We start from the raw sequence: 15,930 nt of genomic DNA on the forward strand, positions 1-15,930 counted from the left end.
TAATTATTAATATTACGTCCTACATCATACTCTGTGTGTGTGTGTGTGTATGGTTTGGCAGCAATGCATAAGATTCTGAGGCCAAATATGCTTCCCTTTGTTGATAACTGTACTAGTGCTAAATAAACTAGAGGCCACCTGGTGGTGTTCTCTTTTTCCCCCCCTCACCCTACTTATCTTATCTTTGCTCTGTATTTATGCCAATACATCTCACTGTAACATACACTTATTCTTCATCACTACTTTTTCCATCTGTATTTCCAGGTACACCCTTCTCCCTCTATCATTCTCTTTTTCTCTGCTTCTGGCCATCGTCTGCAGTCCAGCCTTGACCCCTTCGCCCGCTGCACATTTCTTAAATAACTGAGCACTTAGGGGAAATTACATTACCGGGTATAACAACTGTATGGAAATCAGCAGAGCAATTTGATTAGCAACAGAGTAGAGCTATGAGCCCTGCTCAGTGTGCTCCTTTTATTTCCTGCCTAAAACAGCTCTACTTTAACCTCAGATAAATCAAACACACAAGCGCACAGCCTCTCTTAATCCTAATATTTCTCTAGGTTTTTCTTGTGGAGACCTACAGAAGGGAGCGATACACAGAATAACTCTCCAGGGAGCTAACCTAGATATCAGATTTTACTTCCTTTTGCACTGCAGATTCCCCCAGCTCCCTACATTTCTTATCTCTACAGTTATTTTGTCAAATGATTGCATTGTTGCCTTCGAGAGGAGGGTTTATTTTGGTTGTTGACTACATACGGCACTGACAAAACATGCATACCTGGTCGGCTGTATGTTGCCAAGTTGCTGTCGCTGTTGCCATTGCCAGCAGTGCAGCAGTTGATGCTGCAGTCATTGTGGTTGGAACATGAGTTGGGCCATGTGTCGGCCAGCCAGGGTTGAGTGGCAGAGTCCCCAATGTTTAGTAAACCAGGCCTGTGGACAAAAAAAAGGAGGAGGGAAAAAAACAAAAAGGGCACCAAATGGTTAACAATAGTAAGAAACCAAGCCAATGCCGCAGTGACATTTATGTGAATGAACTGCAACACCCACAATAACATAATATTTGAAAGAGAAGATTATGTGAGTTTATTTATCCAGCTAAGAAGGGGAAAAGTAGAAATCCGGCTTTAGCACTTTTTGCCTTTCGGCCACACACAGGCCCAGGGAGCACATTAGAAAAAAGCCCAGCTAAATAGATTGTGTGTGCTTGGCTTGGCCATAGCCGATGACACTTTCCCTGAGCCCTCGTGAGCATTAGCGATCCGCCTGGATTAGACAGCTAGATAAAATTCTCTCCCAATGCTGCGAAATCCACGTCCTGAACAGGCAGTGAACCACAAATACTCACAGAGTAGATTCCACAGTGTCACACAATATCTCTATCATTGGAAAGTGTTTTCTTTAAGCTGTACACAAGGAGAACAGACTTGAGCAACGGAAGAAAAATGCATCCTTATCATTGTTTTGCCATCCATCTCTGTCTTGTCTCCTGTTTTTCAGCTTTAATTCAAATTCAAATCAAGCTGGCTCATTTAACAGGATTCTACTGTACTACTGGACCTTAAGCCAAGTAAAGACAGTCTGTTTTTGCTCATTGAACGAATCAATTTAGTATACAAAAAGAATGCAGGAACATATATTGTGTGAGTATCCAAATCTCTATAGAGTGACTCTGGGTTCGCGTATCGAAACAGTGAATTAGCCATGACTTACATTTTCTTATTCCCTCTTAAATGACTCATTTCTTGGATTCGTTTTGGGTAATGAACACATTTGTCTTGTACAGCCAAATACAATCTCACAATGACTCCTCAATCACCCTGGCAGTTATATGTTGATACTGAACAACCATTGTCTTTGTGCAGAGCTGACAATTCAGTCATACAACTGAATAATATAATGATGGCTTCAAGCTAACTGTTCATTAACAGAAGAACAACACACGCATACATTACAGTATTAACTATGTTTTGGACTAGAGTAAAGAGCGCATAATGAATGAATGCATATTTTCCTGTTTTTTCCCTGCTATTTACCAGTTATGTGAACACATGCCAAATGCCATCCAATGGATATACAGGTCCAAGTCCAGACATTCTTGCTGTTTATGCAAAATGCACAATTCCACTACATTAGGCGGCGTGCTGTTGCTGCTGTGTACATGCATGTAGCTCCATTAATGTTTTATGGTGATGCTACGGCACAGCCTGGTGGTTGCATGTGGTTCTCCACCATTTGGGACAAGGATGGGCACTTGGCAGACTATATGGGGCTTTGTTCCTGTAGAATTATTACATACTTAATGCAAGTCCTTACCCCTCTCCTCTGCTCTGTGCTACCTTTGAAAGGCACAGCACTCCCCCTAGTGTTTGTCAAAGAAAAGTACACAAGGCACACCCTACTAATATATTCCGGAGGTTTAAGGATTCTTTGTATTTGAAATTACATTCTTAGCATTCATTCACTTAATGCGCCTGTTTAAAAGATATATTTTTTCAAAGACACTAAACAAACTCTTACCTTCCAGCACTGCTGACACCTTCTCCACCTCTTTGATATGCCACTGAAAGAGAGAAAATGAGTTTGTCGTGATTCCACCAACGTTATGATTGTCGTGATGTCCTTCTTTTCACCACAGCCATGTAAGTTCAACATAAAATTCTTTATTTGAGTTACTTATTTTCTTATTGAATTGTTTATTTATTTTGAATTGCCAATTTTGTGAAAAATGATTGGGAGAAAACTGCTTTTAAGCTAGTGCTGTGTTTTTGTGTTTTGTATCAGAGCAAGTGAGTGTGTGATTGAATGCATGTGTCATCATTTCAGCTGAGTCATAGACACACACGCACACACGAAGCAACAGGAGCAGGAGGATGTGTAAGAGGCTTATGAAGAACAAAGATGCAGAGCTCTTTGGTTGTCTGGCTCGGGTTCAGCGTGTTTGAAGCTCTGTGTGCTGCAAGTTGGACTCTTTCAAGGAGCTCTAAGCTGCCGGTGTGTGTGAAGGCGAGATAAACTTCTAACTTTAATTACAATCTCTTCCCTGAGAGGAGAGAAGGTGGAAGAGGGGTAGGTTGGGCCTTTGCTGTGTTGATTCCATGTCTCTCTTTCAAAACAGGAAGTGTGTGGTTTGGTCTCTGCATGTAGCCAGAGGAGATCTTATGCAAAACTAAATTATCGCAGTCTGGTTAAAGATGAAAATCAGTATAATGCTCAGTAAAATCCTGGTTTCACACAGAGTACCAGGGCAGGGAATTTCTCTCTAAAGAATCGAACCTAAACGCGCAAGCAAGGACTATGTTTCAGCTGAAAGATTTCCATGAAACAAGCCTGCCACTGCAAAATTATTCTACCTGATTGCAAGCCTCAAGGCAGACACAAAGCGCACTGCTACCGTGTAGATACAATCCCTGCACAGACAGGATCAACCAGTAGAACAACAAACACAGAGTGCACTGGATTGTCTCCTTCACTGTTACTTCCTCTTATCTATTCACACGGTTTCACATTTGCCATTTCGCTAAACACCGCCAACACCCTTTTGCACACCTCAAGGGAACAAGGAATTTCCGAGGGATGAAAGTCCACGAGTGAAAGAAGAAGGTGGAGAGAACTGTAAAGACAGACTTGCAGGGACAGAAAGATACAGATATACAAGGAGCTTTTCTTTTATCTGTTTTATGCTGTGTCACTTCAGCTCACAGATAACCTCCTTAGCTCTGCTGCCACTTGCCTGTTTAATTGGTGTGTTGGAGACTCTGGTGGTGTGTCATTCTCCTAAATCCCCTCTGAGGTTGCCAGCAGCCCTTTGATCAAGTTACCACTACTATAAAACAGATTCTTGGTACTGTGGCCTCTCTTTTTTGAGCTTTAAGTTCTGAAACAGCTCAAATATTTGCTGGAATATTTATGTGGAGGTAGACCATTGCTGTGCCAATTAATTGGGCCTTTCTTTGTTTTTTAATCAAGTGTTCCTCACCAACTTTTCTACAGCTGGTAATTTCTCTAATGATTCTATTAGGACTGTGGTTGTTAAAGCCATTAAAGGACGCTTTCCCCAACGGCAGTGAAAATGTTTCTGTTGTTATAAGATATTCTGGTTTGGTTTGTATTTAAAAGGAAACAAAGAGGACAACCTTCCCACTGAAAGAATAACATATTGAAGGACAAACAAGGGATCTTTGAATAGGTTTAGGAATCTTTTTTTGGATTTTATGGGGGATGTGTTTCTGTCATTGTCAGATTCTGATTGTTTTCTTGTGTTGTTTTGTTTGTCCTCCTTTTTTCCTGAATTGGCCTTTTTCTGTTGGGAAACTGGACTGAGATGTGCTTAAGGTTTTGAGCACACTGTTTGGTATTTTTATGTTCCAAGAAGTTTGTGAAAATGGGAAAAGGCCTGTGCTGTAGTACATTGAGTTTATAAAAACATAGATACTGTATGTACTGCAGGAGAAGGTGCTTACCTGTTGGTGTAAAAGTGAAGGATGGCACTGTTGGAAAAGACAGAGAAAGAAAGTTATTGAATTATCAGAACTATCTTTCTAAATATTAACTCCACAAAATGTATAAGTTTCGCAATACACTTCAATAGCCTGTATTCACACGCTGCATGCTGCTTGCTAGTCTTTGATCCTCTCAGACATCCCAGAGGGAAAATGAATGTTGAGCCAGCTGCTGGTTCAAGTCGTGGCCCAGACTGTCGGAGGCCTGCTGTTCAGAGGTCTCGCACTGTTGAGATGTCTGTTGCTATCTCAACACTCACATCATCACCCTCACAACTTAATTGCTCGCACAGGCATGGAAGGGGTTCTTTATTAAACATCCATCTACTGTAGTAGGGTGCCTGTTTTTGAAAACTCTTGTAGAAAATAGGATCCTAAGTATCTGATAGTTACTGCAAAAAATTACTGATATCATGCTATAGTTTTTAACTTTAACTTTGTGACTTTTTCAATACAACATGTGGCAGGCAAAGAAATGCATCAAATTCTGTTTTGTTTTTTTTAAGATTATTGCAGCCCAACAAGTAATTATGGCCTGGTCATGAAAGCCTTAGTACAACATTATTTTCACATTTTCATTTTTATTTATTATTACTTTTTTTTTTTAAAAGCATTGGTTTATGAAATGGTTCAGAAACCCAATGAAAGTGGATTAAATTCTTTAATAACTTCTATATTTTTATGGTCTTTAAAATATAGTTGAGTCGTTTCCCTGTTTGAAGAAGTTAAGAATGCTCCAGTAAACACTCCAGTTGATGCAACTTTGCCCCATGCTGGTAGTCATCCAGCACACTGCCTTAAATATGTGCATTTTTTAGAAATGTTGCACTTTGCCTTCAGACTAAAACTGCTTTTGCGAAGAGACATCTAAGAAGCGGATACTACTGCTGCTGTCACATTTTTATTTCCTCAAATAATTACCTCATACAGTACCCCGTGCGAACAGATGTCCTTTAAACATCACAATCATCTTATCACGTTTGAATCTTTCCCCTTGATGCTCAAACAAATCGAAAGATATGAGTGGTTGGAAAAGATTATCTGTTTGATAAGCCTTTGAAGAAGAGACGTACCCAAAACAGTCGTGAGAAATAGAAACGTGACTAACATGCATAAATCAAGAATCAGGTTGCCATTCTCGCAGATGTTTGTTCCCAAGAGCGATGAACCAGTATGTAACCTGTGACTGTATGTAACTGCTGCTTTCTTTTCTTAAAAATGACTTGAGCTAAAAGATGTGAAGGCTTCTGTAGCATCCCATAATAACATTTGTGTTACACAGTGATGTCATTTGTAGTATTTCGAATAATGACAGAGCGCCATGAGGTCATGAGGGAAACAAGAGAAAGCTGTTTAGACTAATTTTGCATTGACAAAATAAATGTAATCTTTTAGAGACGGCGCTAGCATATACTGTCACACACAGATACACAGTAATGCAAATTCAGCTTAGCGAAGATTGTTGATTCATGTGGTTGCAATTATACTCTTTTCAAAACAAAGACTGTGGTCTGGGAACACCAGGAGGAGAAAAAGGGGAGGTATGTCTGCCTCCTGGTTTTCTAAAGAGCTTCCATCTTCCTTTCTTTCTTTTTTTTTCTTCCAAATTTGACCAAACATCAACATATATGATTCACAGCGGGACATGAGGTAACCTTACGCTACACTGTCTTCTCATCTCTTACCTGACCTCGGATCATGACTGCATTCATTAAATATTGGTCTTCACTTTGTTTTCTCTGTAATCTAAGACATAACAAAAAAAAACCCACAATAGCTCTCACAGACCACACAGGTAAATGTGCAGGAGATCAGGATAAGCTTAGCTGAGGTCTCTTTTACTTTGAGAGACACTGCTCCCACTTTTATCATGGCTGGAGTAAATTGAGAGCACAGATAGCCACAGATTTACAGCTAAAATCATTGTTTGTGTGTGTATCAAGGTTGAAGGGTCTATCTTCTCTAACCTTGGCAATCAGCAGTAAACCTAAACCTGGAAGTGAGGCTGTAGAAGGTAGCACTCACAGGCAACAGCTGCACAGCCCAAGGCCACACATTAAGCCAGCCAACACATAAATGAGACTCTGAAAGAGGGGCTAATGGCTCTCTTTATACTCTAAATATTGCGGGCAGAGGCTGGGGATGTCATGAACCTCATTACTTTAAGTCGGGTAAAAAAAAAAAAATGAATGAGTTAGGCAGAGGCTATGCCAACATCCTTGAAATACAGTCTTTGAGTTTTTGAAACAAAGGTATGAGGTCCTTATTAACCAGAATGAAATAATTGGCTGCTCTGTATCTGAAGGCCTCTCTCTCAAAAGTACTTTGACCACGTGAGAATGTGTCCTTGAAAAAGCGAGATTACAGCCAGACATTATCCCTTTCCCAGCGCAGTCAGAAGGGAGTTGGTAAAAGGAGGAATTTTGGATGCCAAAATGTACTTGACTGCAAACACTCCTAACACACTCCTGCAAAGACAGCGTGACAGAAGTATGAAAACAAAATAAAAGAGGTGTTTATGCAGTACTCTCAGCAGGAGCTCACACTGCATCTTAAAGTACTCTACGGGAGACCTCACCTCCAGCGCTGCTCTACAAAGAAATCTTTGTGTTTGACAGAGAGAATGTGAGGTAGGTTGGCGTCATTTAGGGTAAAGACGATGGGGAAGACCGAATTGCGTCGCACTCGCTCACTAAATGCAGTGAGAAAACCTCACTGAAGTAAACCGGCGCCTTGAATTTGAAATTCAAGTTGATAGTTCGGTGATTGTTGAATTTGTTACACTCGTGTACTGACCTTTGCGTATACCTGCATAGCTGCTGGACAGGCCATTCCGCTTCTTTCGGTGTCTGTACAACCAGATGCTGAAGACCATGAGGATAATCCAACAAGCAGCTCCTATGCCTGCTATAAATGCCGGCTGTTTGACCACATCTGAGATCTGCTGGGACAGGGGGTTCTCCTGGTTCACTGTGTCTGTCATTCGGCCAGAAGCATCTAGAACAGTGAGAACAAAGTAGAAGTTATTTTTTGTGCTTTTTGCGATTATTAGACAGCATATTAGTAGACAGAAAAGCAGTGAAAGTGTGTGGTGGGACTTGACCCCAGGCTGCTGCATTTCAGCCATGTGGCAGTGCTAAAACTGGCACCCACAAAGTAGAAATGATTGAAGAAGCAGTATATTTTGACTTGCAAATTTTGGATGGGACAAGTGAAATAATGTGAGTTGGGAATGTGAAAACAACATTATTCAAAGCTGAAACTAAACCAAGTGGAAAAAGACTGAAATAGAGAAATACATTTAAAATAAATGGAGCCTGCACAATACATAAATAGGGATATTCTTTCTCCTGGTACATAAAAAGATTCTTCATCTCAGCGGGTATGTATGAGGCTGGGGTTGTTGTGGAAAAGGAGTTGTTTCTATAATTCAAAAGGCTTTCATTGCAAATCCCAGTCAACAATAGCAGGTGAGCATATAAAAGCAACCAGAGACATTCAAACAGAGCCTGTGCAGCATAACAGCCTGATGGAAGCGGATAGGAAAAAAGAGAGACATCATTCACACCGAGCAATAGTGGTATCATAATCATATAAATAAATCCAAAGAGATCAAGCTCAAACACAGATACCACAGTAATTAGTCTGTGGAAAAACTGAGGTGTGAATGCCTTGAAGCCTGTTTCACTGTGAAATGCGCTGCTGCAAAGATGCTGGCTGTACAGCTGCTCACAACAACAACCTGCTCTCGGTCTGTTTTTCTCATCGTGACACATGAAAGATTTCTTTGACTTGCCCCAACCCCTGTCACTCTGAAATTTCTTCATGTTCTCGTTACTTTGTCTTCGTCTCTTTTTCTCGCGTCTTTCATGTTGTAGCCACTCTTCTAAACTGGCACTCTTAGCCAGAAGCAAAAACACTTCCCAAAAGAAACCAGCTCGCTGCCTTTACCCCTTCTGTATCTTTCTTTGTCTCAGGCACTGAGGCTACGTCTCCATTTGGCTGCATCCCTTCTTACTTTGCAGTCTTCTCAATTTGTGGCTCTGTCTGGCCGAGGGAACGCAGCATGTCAATGTGACTAAGCAGCCCACAAGGGACTGTACAGGTATCTAGGCCGGGATGACGCATACAAGCTCCGAGTGTGACAAATGCATTTGGGTGAAGCGCTGGTCCCCGAGGCACATTGTTCCAGTGCAGTGTTGGAACATGGCAACAATCACCACAGGAACTCTTCAAGTGAGATAAATTGTATCAGTCACAGCCAATGCTTCTTCATGCCCATCCCAGCCCACTCAATCACACATTTGAAACCAGATGGAGCTCTTTCTCTCTCTGCCTCATCCTGCTATTCATGTGTTTTCCATCTCTCCCGAGTAGGCCAGCTCAGAGTTTTGGGGAATAAAAACTGACAAAATATCTCCAAATATTTGTCCATCTAGACTAAAAGAACAAAAAACAATAAGTAAATTACAACAACTGGCCTCTGAAGCAGGCTCCGCTGTGTGTCTTAGCATTAATAACATGTCATGTCTGAGCCCGGAGTGCACGATTCATTATTGCCTTTGTTGTCTGAAGCGAAGCAGAGGCAGAAAACATTGCATCCTTGACTGGAGAATGGAGCAGGGTGCGGCAGTCAGTTCAACAGCTCTGCCACACAGGAATTTAATGTGCCTGTGTTGATCGTACTGCCAGCTACTGTAAACTAAAGCTATTTCAGACTATGCAAAAGCTGTATAAGACCCCCTGTCATTCAGACTCATCAGACTCCCGTGTGGCAGGTTTGATGATGTTTTTCTAACAATAATCACTCCAATTATAGTTTTAAAACATCGTTGATGATAAAAAAGAGAAGACAGGCAGAGGCTTGCACATGGCTGTTCCCATAAAGAAGGGCATTACATAACTGTCTGTTTACTTGGCATTAAGTCCTTTCTCTCTAAAGCTCTTAATTTAAGATGTCTGGATTAATGCCATAATTATTTGTCAAATATTTGGACTTCACTCAGTTGTGAGGATTGGCAGAAGACAAAGGCACTGAAGTAATGTTTTTAAAAAAGGAAAAGAGGGGAGAGAAGCAACAGTTGTTTCTACTCACCGAGCTGAAAGAAAGTGACATCACTCTTGACCCCTGGACCTGCACCAGTGCTGGCTGCTACCTCCACACTGTAGCGGATCCCCGGGGCCAGACTGGGAATCAGCACGGAGAAGGTTGAGCCATCAACTGTACGGTTGATGTGGTACCTAGTCTCATTCCCCAAGCACCAAATCTGCCATAACAGAGACAAAGATGAAGTGGAGATTGAGGCAATGTTATGAGCGTTTCGTGAGAACATTTAGTTTGGTAGCTGCCACTGGTCTTGTGCTCTTATAATAGGCTGGGGCCATTTTAGCACAATCTGGGTATTGCGTTTCATCTCTGAGGCAGGAAAACATGTTATAACTTACAACATTTTACAGAATATGCTCAACACAGGGTTATTATTACTTGAGGTAGTCATAACATGTCACGGAGCAGTCTCAAACCAATTAAAAACAGTAATCATCTCCTTAACCCAATTTTAGCAGAAGCTTAGAGCTGCGAGTCCCTAGAAGGGCAGCTGTCTCACAGACAAACTCCAACAGGGTCACAGAAGTATACTTTAACCTGGGATTAGGACTCAGAGACATCTCTGTCAGTCTGTTTTCTTTACCCCTCACCTCCTTCCACCAGTTAACTGTGTTAATATGCTCACTTCATCCAGCGTGTGTGTTTTTGCACTTCTGTGATGAAAACTACAAAGGCTTAAAATTTCCTGTGCATCTTAAAAATTGTGGTGAGAAGCAGTGCCGCTGGGGACTGAGCTCAGTAATGAGCAGGGAACACTCTCGAACTGTACTTAAAAACCATGAAATTACTCTAAAGTCTATCAGCAGAAAACATTTACCTGGAAAATTAACAGTGGCTTAACTTTTTCACAGGCTCTGCCTCATCTCCCTTTTTGCCACTCACCTATATCTCTTCTGACTCATAAAGGCTTTCCAATTAAAATAAAGGACTTCCACAGCATAATGTATGACAGGACAGTGCTGTCCTATATTGGCCATTGTTAAAGTGTGAATATTATCTGGTAAAGAGGTAGGACAGGGGACTAGAGTTGTTACAGAAAGAAAGATACTGAGGTCTTTTGCCAAAAGTTTACTCTCATTCTTATACACACACTACACTGATGTTCTACTACATCTTTATTGACAGCAGGAAATAAAGGCAAGTAGTTTGTTCTTCAAAGGAAACTTCTCATTTTCATTAATACCACTACAATCATATATTATAAAATACATAATCTCCCCTAAACTCCTAAAAAACTAACATTCCATCTCTACTTCACAAACACATCTGTAATCACAGCTTAAAGCCTCACTACAGCCCAGCAAATAATAAAAGATAATAATAACATTTTGGTGAAAAATATACAACACTGATAGATTTTTACTTTTGAAATGCCACAAGATGTGTGAATTTACCACCTCCACCAGATGGCACTGTTTCACAACTGTTTCCACTAGCTTTCCAACTTTCCTGTCTCTGAGCTTTTGTCAGCAGACACAGAGGTGTACAAAGGTATGCCTCATCTAGGAATTCATTACCTTTCCATGTCTATGTATTGTCTGTTTCTCTGTTATTCTTTTATCTGAGCATCTTCACCTCTGTTTTGTCTCCTTTGTGTCTCTTTCTGAACAGTCCTACTTGCTCAGACCTGAGGTAAGTGCTGGCTGTTTGGGTTTTTTTTCTTCCTTGTTACCTTGTACTCCTGGACCACCCCATTCTGCTCCTCTTCTGGAGGGGGTTGCCAGGAGACGATGATGGCAGTCCCATTGTCCCCACTCTCTGTCACTGTAACCTTACGAGGAGGGGCACTGGGGGCTGGGGAGGTAGACAAAAGAAAAAAAATGTTCATATATGATAGGGGAAAAAAAAAGCCTAAGTGCCTACAGTCTCTCCCTGCTTTCTCTGTGCAATTTAGCTGTCAGAATTTCTTCTGTGCGTGACTAAAGCTCATGTGTGAACAAATGACTAATTATCAAATTTATAAGCATTTTTTAAAATCTGAAACATCACTTTGCTAAATGTAAGTGTTTTTTGGGGGGTAAAAGCAAACAACTGTTATTCAGAATAGACAGTTATAGTGCTGGGGCATATGCTGCTGTGTGAGCGCCAACCTGTGATGGTAACTAAGCGCACACAAAAGAAAAAAGAAAAAGTCACAGTGTGCGTGAGTGTTACAAACAGACATCATTATGAGAAAACAAACGTTATGTTTAGAACTCCAGAAACAATTATCGACACAATTGGAAACAAAGGAGAATCCAGCAGAAAAAGATCAAAACACTCCCACACATGCAACACAGAAAAACGCACGCACTCCAGTAAACACTCTGCACTACAAATTAAAATTTGCAGTTGGGTTTAAACCAAACCTCACAAGTCTGCCACAACCACACCCTTATGAAAAATGAGTATAACACTTGCAACTGGGGTGTCGTATATTGCTCGCCATACCCAAGCATGCGTGAATATAACACAGTTAGCGATAACATAATCCTGCCTGCTGCCAGCAGCTGTTGTATTCTCTCACACATGCAAGCCGTGCATATAAAACTGTGTAAACATGAAAACATGCATGCACACATGCAAGCACTGAAGCACTCTCGCACACAGCCGTACACATTTACACCCTCCCCACCTTCCTCCAGCGTCTTGCCAATTTTGACATCACTGTCTGTTCCCTGGAATTCATTGAAGAAGGGGCGGACTTTGAATTCGTATGTGACGCCCTTCCGAAGGTGCGGCACGACGGCGCTGCCCTCCCCAGGGGTTCGCACCTCAAACACGGCCCATTCACTCCTCTGTTGCCCCTCTGGTGAAGGCCTGTACATCACCTTGTAGCCCTGGATGTACTGTGACTGCTGCTCCACCTAGTGAACGCAACAGGAACAGAGGCAAAGGTGGTGTCAGCTTAACTGGATCATGCATGTCACAAGTAACAGTGGAAAATGATACGGCAGCGTAATAAACTGTAGCATCACTGGACAGCCATGGATTCATGCAAAGAGGTTCGCCAGACGCAGATGGAATGGGGTGCTAACTCATCACATCACCCCTCTGTTTATCCATCCCCATCTTCTACATTTCTCCTTTCGAAAGTCTGTCTATGCGCCATTTGGAGCAGCAGTGATTTGTGCAAACCACACTATGAGGTCATTGGCCAAAGGTTCCTCCAAGTCTGGAGCTGCTTAAATAGGGCCCAGACTCCCAGAACTGCCTGTCTCATCCTGTCCTGCTCTCTACTGACTGCTAAAGTCAGGAAAGAGAATAAAAAGTGCACCTTTATACACGAAGTAGTAGTAGTAGTAGTAAAAAACAAAACAAAAATACAAACAAACAAAAAAATGGTGTGTAGCTGAATAAAGACATTTGTTTAAATCATAGTGATAATTAATGTTACTTCCAACATGGAAAAGAAAAGAATAACTGCTAACCAGTATGCTAATATCCCTATGAGTCCCTGTGGAAGGCAGGCAGCACTGGCTTGTAAAGATTTTAGTGATTTCTTTATCCCTCCCCCATAAAATATGCTGCTGGCTCAGGTGGTCTTCATTAAGCTGAAAACTGTGCAAGCATTTACCACAACACAAAGGAAAATGTAAAACCAAGAAACTGCACATTGAGAATAGATTTAACCCCACAAAACAAGGAAGTTGTGGTGCTCCCTCCTGTCATGTCTTTTACTGGAACATTCCAGCGAGACAGAGCAACTGGACAGTAATGGTTTAAATCAGTCTTGACATGTCAGTATCCTTTTTACATTTCCTAAGCCCCATTTATCACTCACTATGGCACTTCATAATACCTGGGAATGCTGGGGTGGCCTTGTGTCAAAAGACAGAACTGGGATTGTTTTTGCCCCTTGGTGACCCCCATCCTATAGTCTAATATCTACTATGCAAGGAAGTCGGTGGAGCACAAAAGCGTATTTGCATTGTTCCAAAAACATACATTTGCCAGATTAGTTATAGAAGGCCATTGGTACTTGTTATTTAGCTTGTACCAGAAAAGAAAAATCACCATGAGCTGCCGTTTCTACTTCTTCCTCACCCACCTATCCGTTTTAACATCTGTAAGCCATTTCTACTTTAGAGCATGAGTTGGCAGCTTCTTCCTTCTCACTCGTATTATTTTAACAGCCGTCAACTGTTTTCAATCTTAGATGGCACAGTCTGGCATGGCACACACTGCTATATAGCACTACATGGCCTGTTGCAAGAGGTTGTGCTCTGAAGTCTAGCTTTTGGGTGGATGAGTGGTCTGCTATAGACAGAACTGCAAATCTTTGGTTTCTGGCCAGCTGACCAGTTCAGACTGATGCCAGATGGACACTAAGAAAACTTGGATTGTGTTCCAGGCTGCTTTCTGCAGTGTCCTTTCTCTGTACGATGCTAGGATGTTAGTACATCTGCTCGGCTGAGTGGTCTGACAAATTGACCATAGGCCTATAACTAAACTAACCTTGAAGGCTCTAGTGACGAGCTATACCAGCGATCCACTCTGCAATCTGATCCTGAGAAAAAACAAACTACAACAGTCCATTCATTGCTAAAATTATACTCACTGTCCACTGAACCCTGACAGATGAGGAGGAGAGAATAGTGGGGTTGTGCAGGTGGATGACAGCATCTCCTAGCTCCCTCTGAATCTGACGATGGTCCACACCCTGACTGGTGGGAGGGATATCTGTGTGGAGGCGAACAAAAATGAAAAATAGTGGTCATATTTTAAAACTCCAAATGTGACATTATTATATTTTTAAATTTACATCAATAAGAATTTATTATATAGTTCTCACCTTGTGTTTTCACAGCATCAGTGATTGGACTGGGATCGCTCAGCCCATAGGCATTGGCTGCCCGTACTAAGAAGAGGTAGACTGCACTGGGCTTCAAGCCCTTCAGTACAAATGACTCAGGTTTCACATGCTCTGCCAAGGTCTGCCAGCTGCTTCCTGATGCATGACTGTGGACACACCACAAAGAGAATTAAGATTTAAAAAGCTTTAAATGAAGCCCTCCAGTTATTAGTTTGTTCTTGGCCAAGCTTTACCTGAAGGCTTCTATGATATAGGAAGTGGGCGTGGCTCCAGCATTAAGGTTTGGTTTCCAGGAAAGCGTGACAGAGCTACGGGTAACATCAGTGACCTCAGGTTTGGAAGGAGCGCTGGGGATCAGGTTTGGGTCAGTAGGTCTGTTTGGCTGGAATTGGGCCCCAGATTCTAAATGCAGAACAGAGAAAGGCAAATAATAAGGAAAACATAGTCTACTGCTGTTTTCCAACAACCAGGGGAATGTGGAACATCTCCAAGGCTTATGTCTCGTGTTCGCCTTCAGTTTAAATAAACACAATCACCAAAATAAACGAGAAAAAAAAGAATACACTTGTTAGTAAAGTGGTTAGGCTTACCTTGGACCTCTAAATAGGCTTTCCAAGAGGCCTCTCCACTGGGTGTGGAGGCAGTGCAGGTGTAGGTGCCAGTGTCACTGAGCTGAAAGAGGAGGAGGAGAAGGGAGGATGTTTGTTTAAATGGAAATTATTTAAATGTGTCCCACGGTTTCCTGAACTGGGCTCTGCCTCTTGTTATCTTCACCCTACCATCATTGCTTTTGCTTATTGACATGCCGAAGGAGTCTGTAGCAGGCAGCTGTCATTGCCTGATAATCTCAATATCATCTCCTTTTGAGCAGAAACTGGGGGAAAGCAGCTGGAAAGGCCAAAAGTGGCGGAGCATTCCTAGTCAAATGGAAAAGATTTTCACAGGATCATACACTAATTGGAGACCTTTTCTCCCTTTGCCATCCACCTGAATGCCAAACATGAAAGTGACTGCTCTGTGCAACACATGTGGTATATGTTTAAACCTTGATTCATGATTCATGTGCTTGTAGATGTACTGTAACTTTGCCAGACAAAGACAAGGTTCACTTGCATTTTGGAAAATGTGAACCATTGTGCAGCAAATGGGTAATTAAGTATATTTGTGGAACTGGGCATAACTGGAAAAGGGCTTATTTGTCTTTCTTTCTGACTAGTTTGTTTTGAATAAAAATAAAATTTTAATAAAATTCTATTAATGCATTAGATTCAGGGGAAAGAGTTCTTTCAGTTAAAATGCAGCAGTTTAAGAAAAACTGAAGAAACACATGTTCTCTTTAAAAAATAAAGTCAAAGTTCCAGACATCTGGATCTGGATCCAACCAAAAACAAATCAGAATTTCTTGGCTTGTAGCCTGAATTTCCTCCTAATTTAACTGAGATTTGTTGACAAGTTTCTAAGATGCTAATAAGCCAAACATGAAACATAAACATAATGGCACAGATTACAAAAAGGTACAT

General features: G+C 41.5%; 1 protein-coding gene across 7 annotated transcripts in view; it reads right to left on the minus strand.

Annotated features, from left to right (window-relative positions):
• Positions 1 to 15,930, minus strand: part of robo1 (roundabout, axon guidance receptor, homolog 1 (Drosophila)) — a 222,821-nt gene that overhangs the window by 11,188 nt on the left and 195,703 nt on the right. For 6 of the 7 annotated variants that reach the window (XM_026191737.1, XM_026191735.1, XM_026191733.1 and 3 more), the window contains 11 exons: positions 15,001 to 15,082; positions 14,644 to 14,812; positions 14,390 to 14,556; positions 14,156 to 14,277; positions 12,230 to 12,461; positions 11,288 to 11,409; positions 9,604 to 9,775; positions 7,305 to 7,505; positions 4,470 to 4,496; positions 2,527 to 2,569; positions 785 to 939 (listed from right to left, as the gene is read on the minus strand). In XM_026191737.1, coding sequence (XP_026047522.1) covers positions 785 to 939; positions 2,527 to 2,569; positions 4,470 to 4,496; positions 7,305 to 7,505; positions 9,604 to 9,775; positions 11,288 to 11,409; positions 12,230 to 12,461; positions 14,156 to 14,277; positions 14,390 to 14,556; positions 14,644 to 14,812; positions 15,001 to 15,082 — 1,492 coding nt within the window. The remainder of the gene's footprint in view (positions 1 to 784; positions 940 to 2,526; positions 2,570 to 4,469; positions 4,497 to 7,304; positions 7,506 to 9,603; positions 9,776 to 11,287; positions 11,410 to 12,229; positions 12,462 to 14,155; positions 14,278 to 14,389; positions 14,557 to 14,643; positions 14,813 to 15,000; positions 15,083 to 15,930) is intronic. The other variant, XM_026191731.1, reaches the window with a different exon arrangement.

The sequence above is a fragment of the Astatotilapia calliptera genome, chromosome 14 (assembly GCF_900246225.1).
Source record: "Astatotilapia calliptera chromosome 14, fAstCal1.2, whole genome shotgun sequence".
In the NCBI taxonomy this organism is placed as follows: domain Eukaryota; kingdom Metazoa; phylum Chordata; class Actinopteri; order Cichliformes; family Cichlidae; genus Astatotilapia; species Astatotilapia calliptera.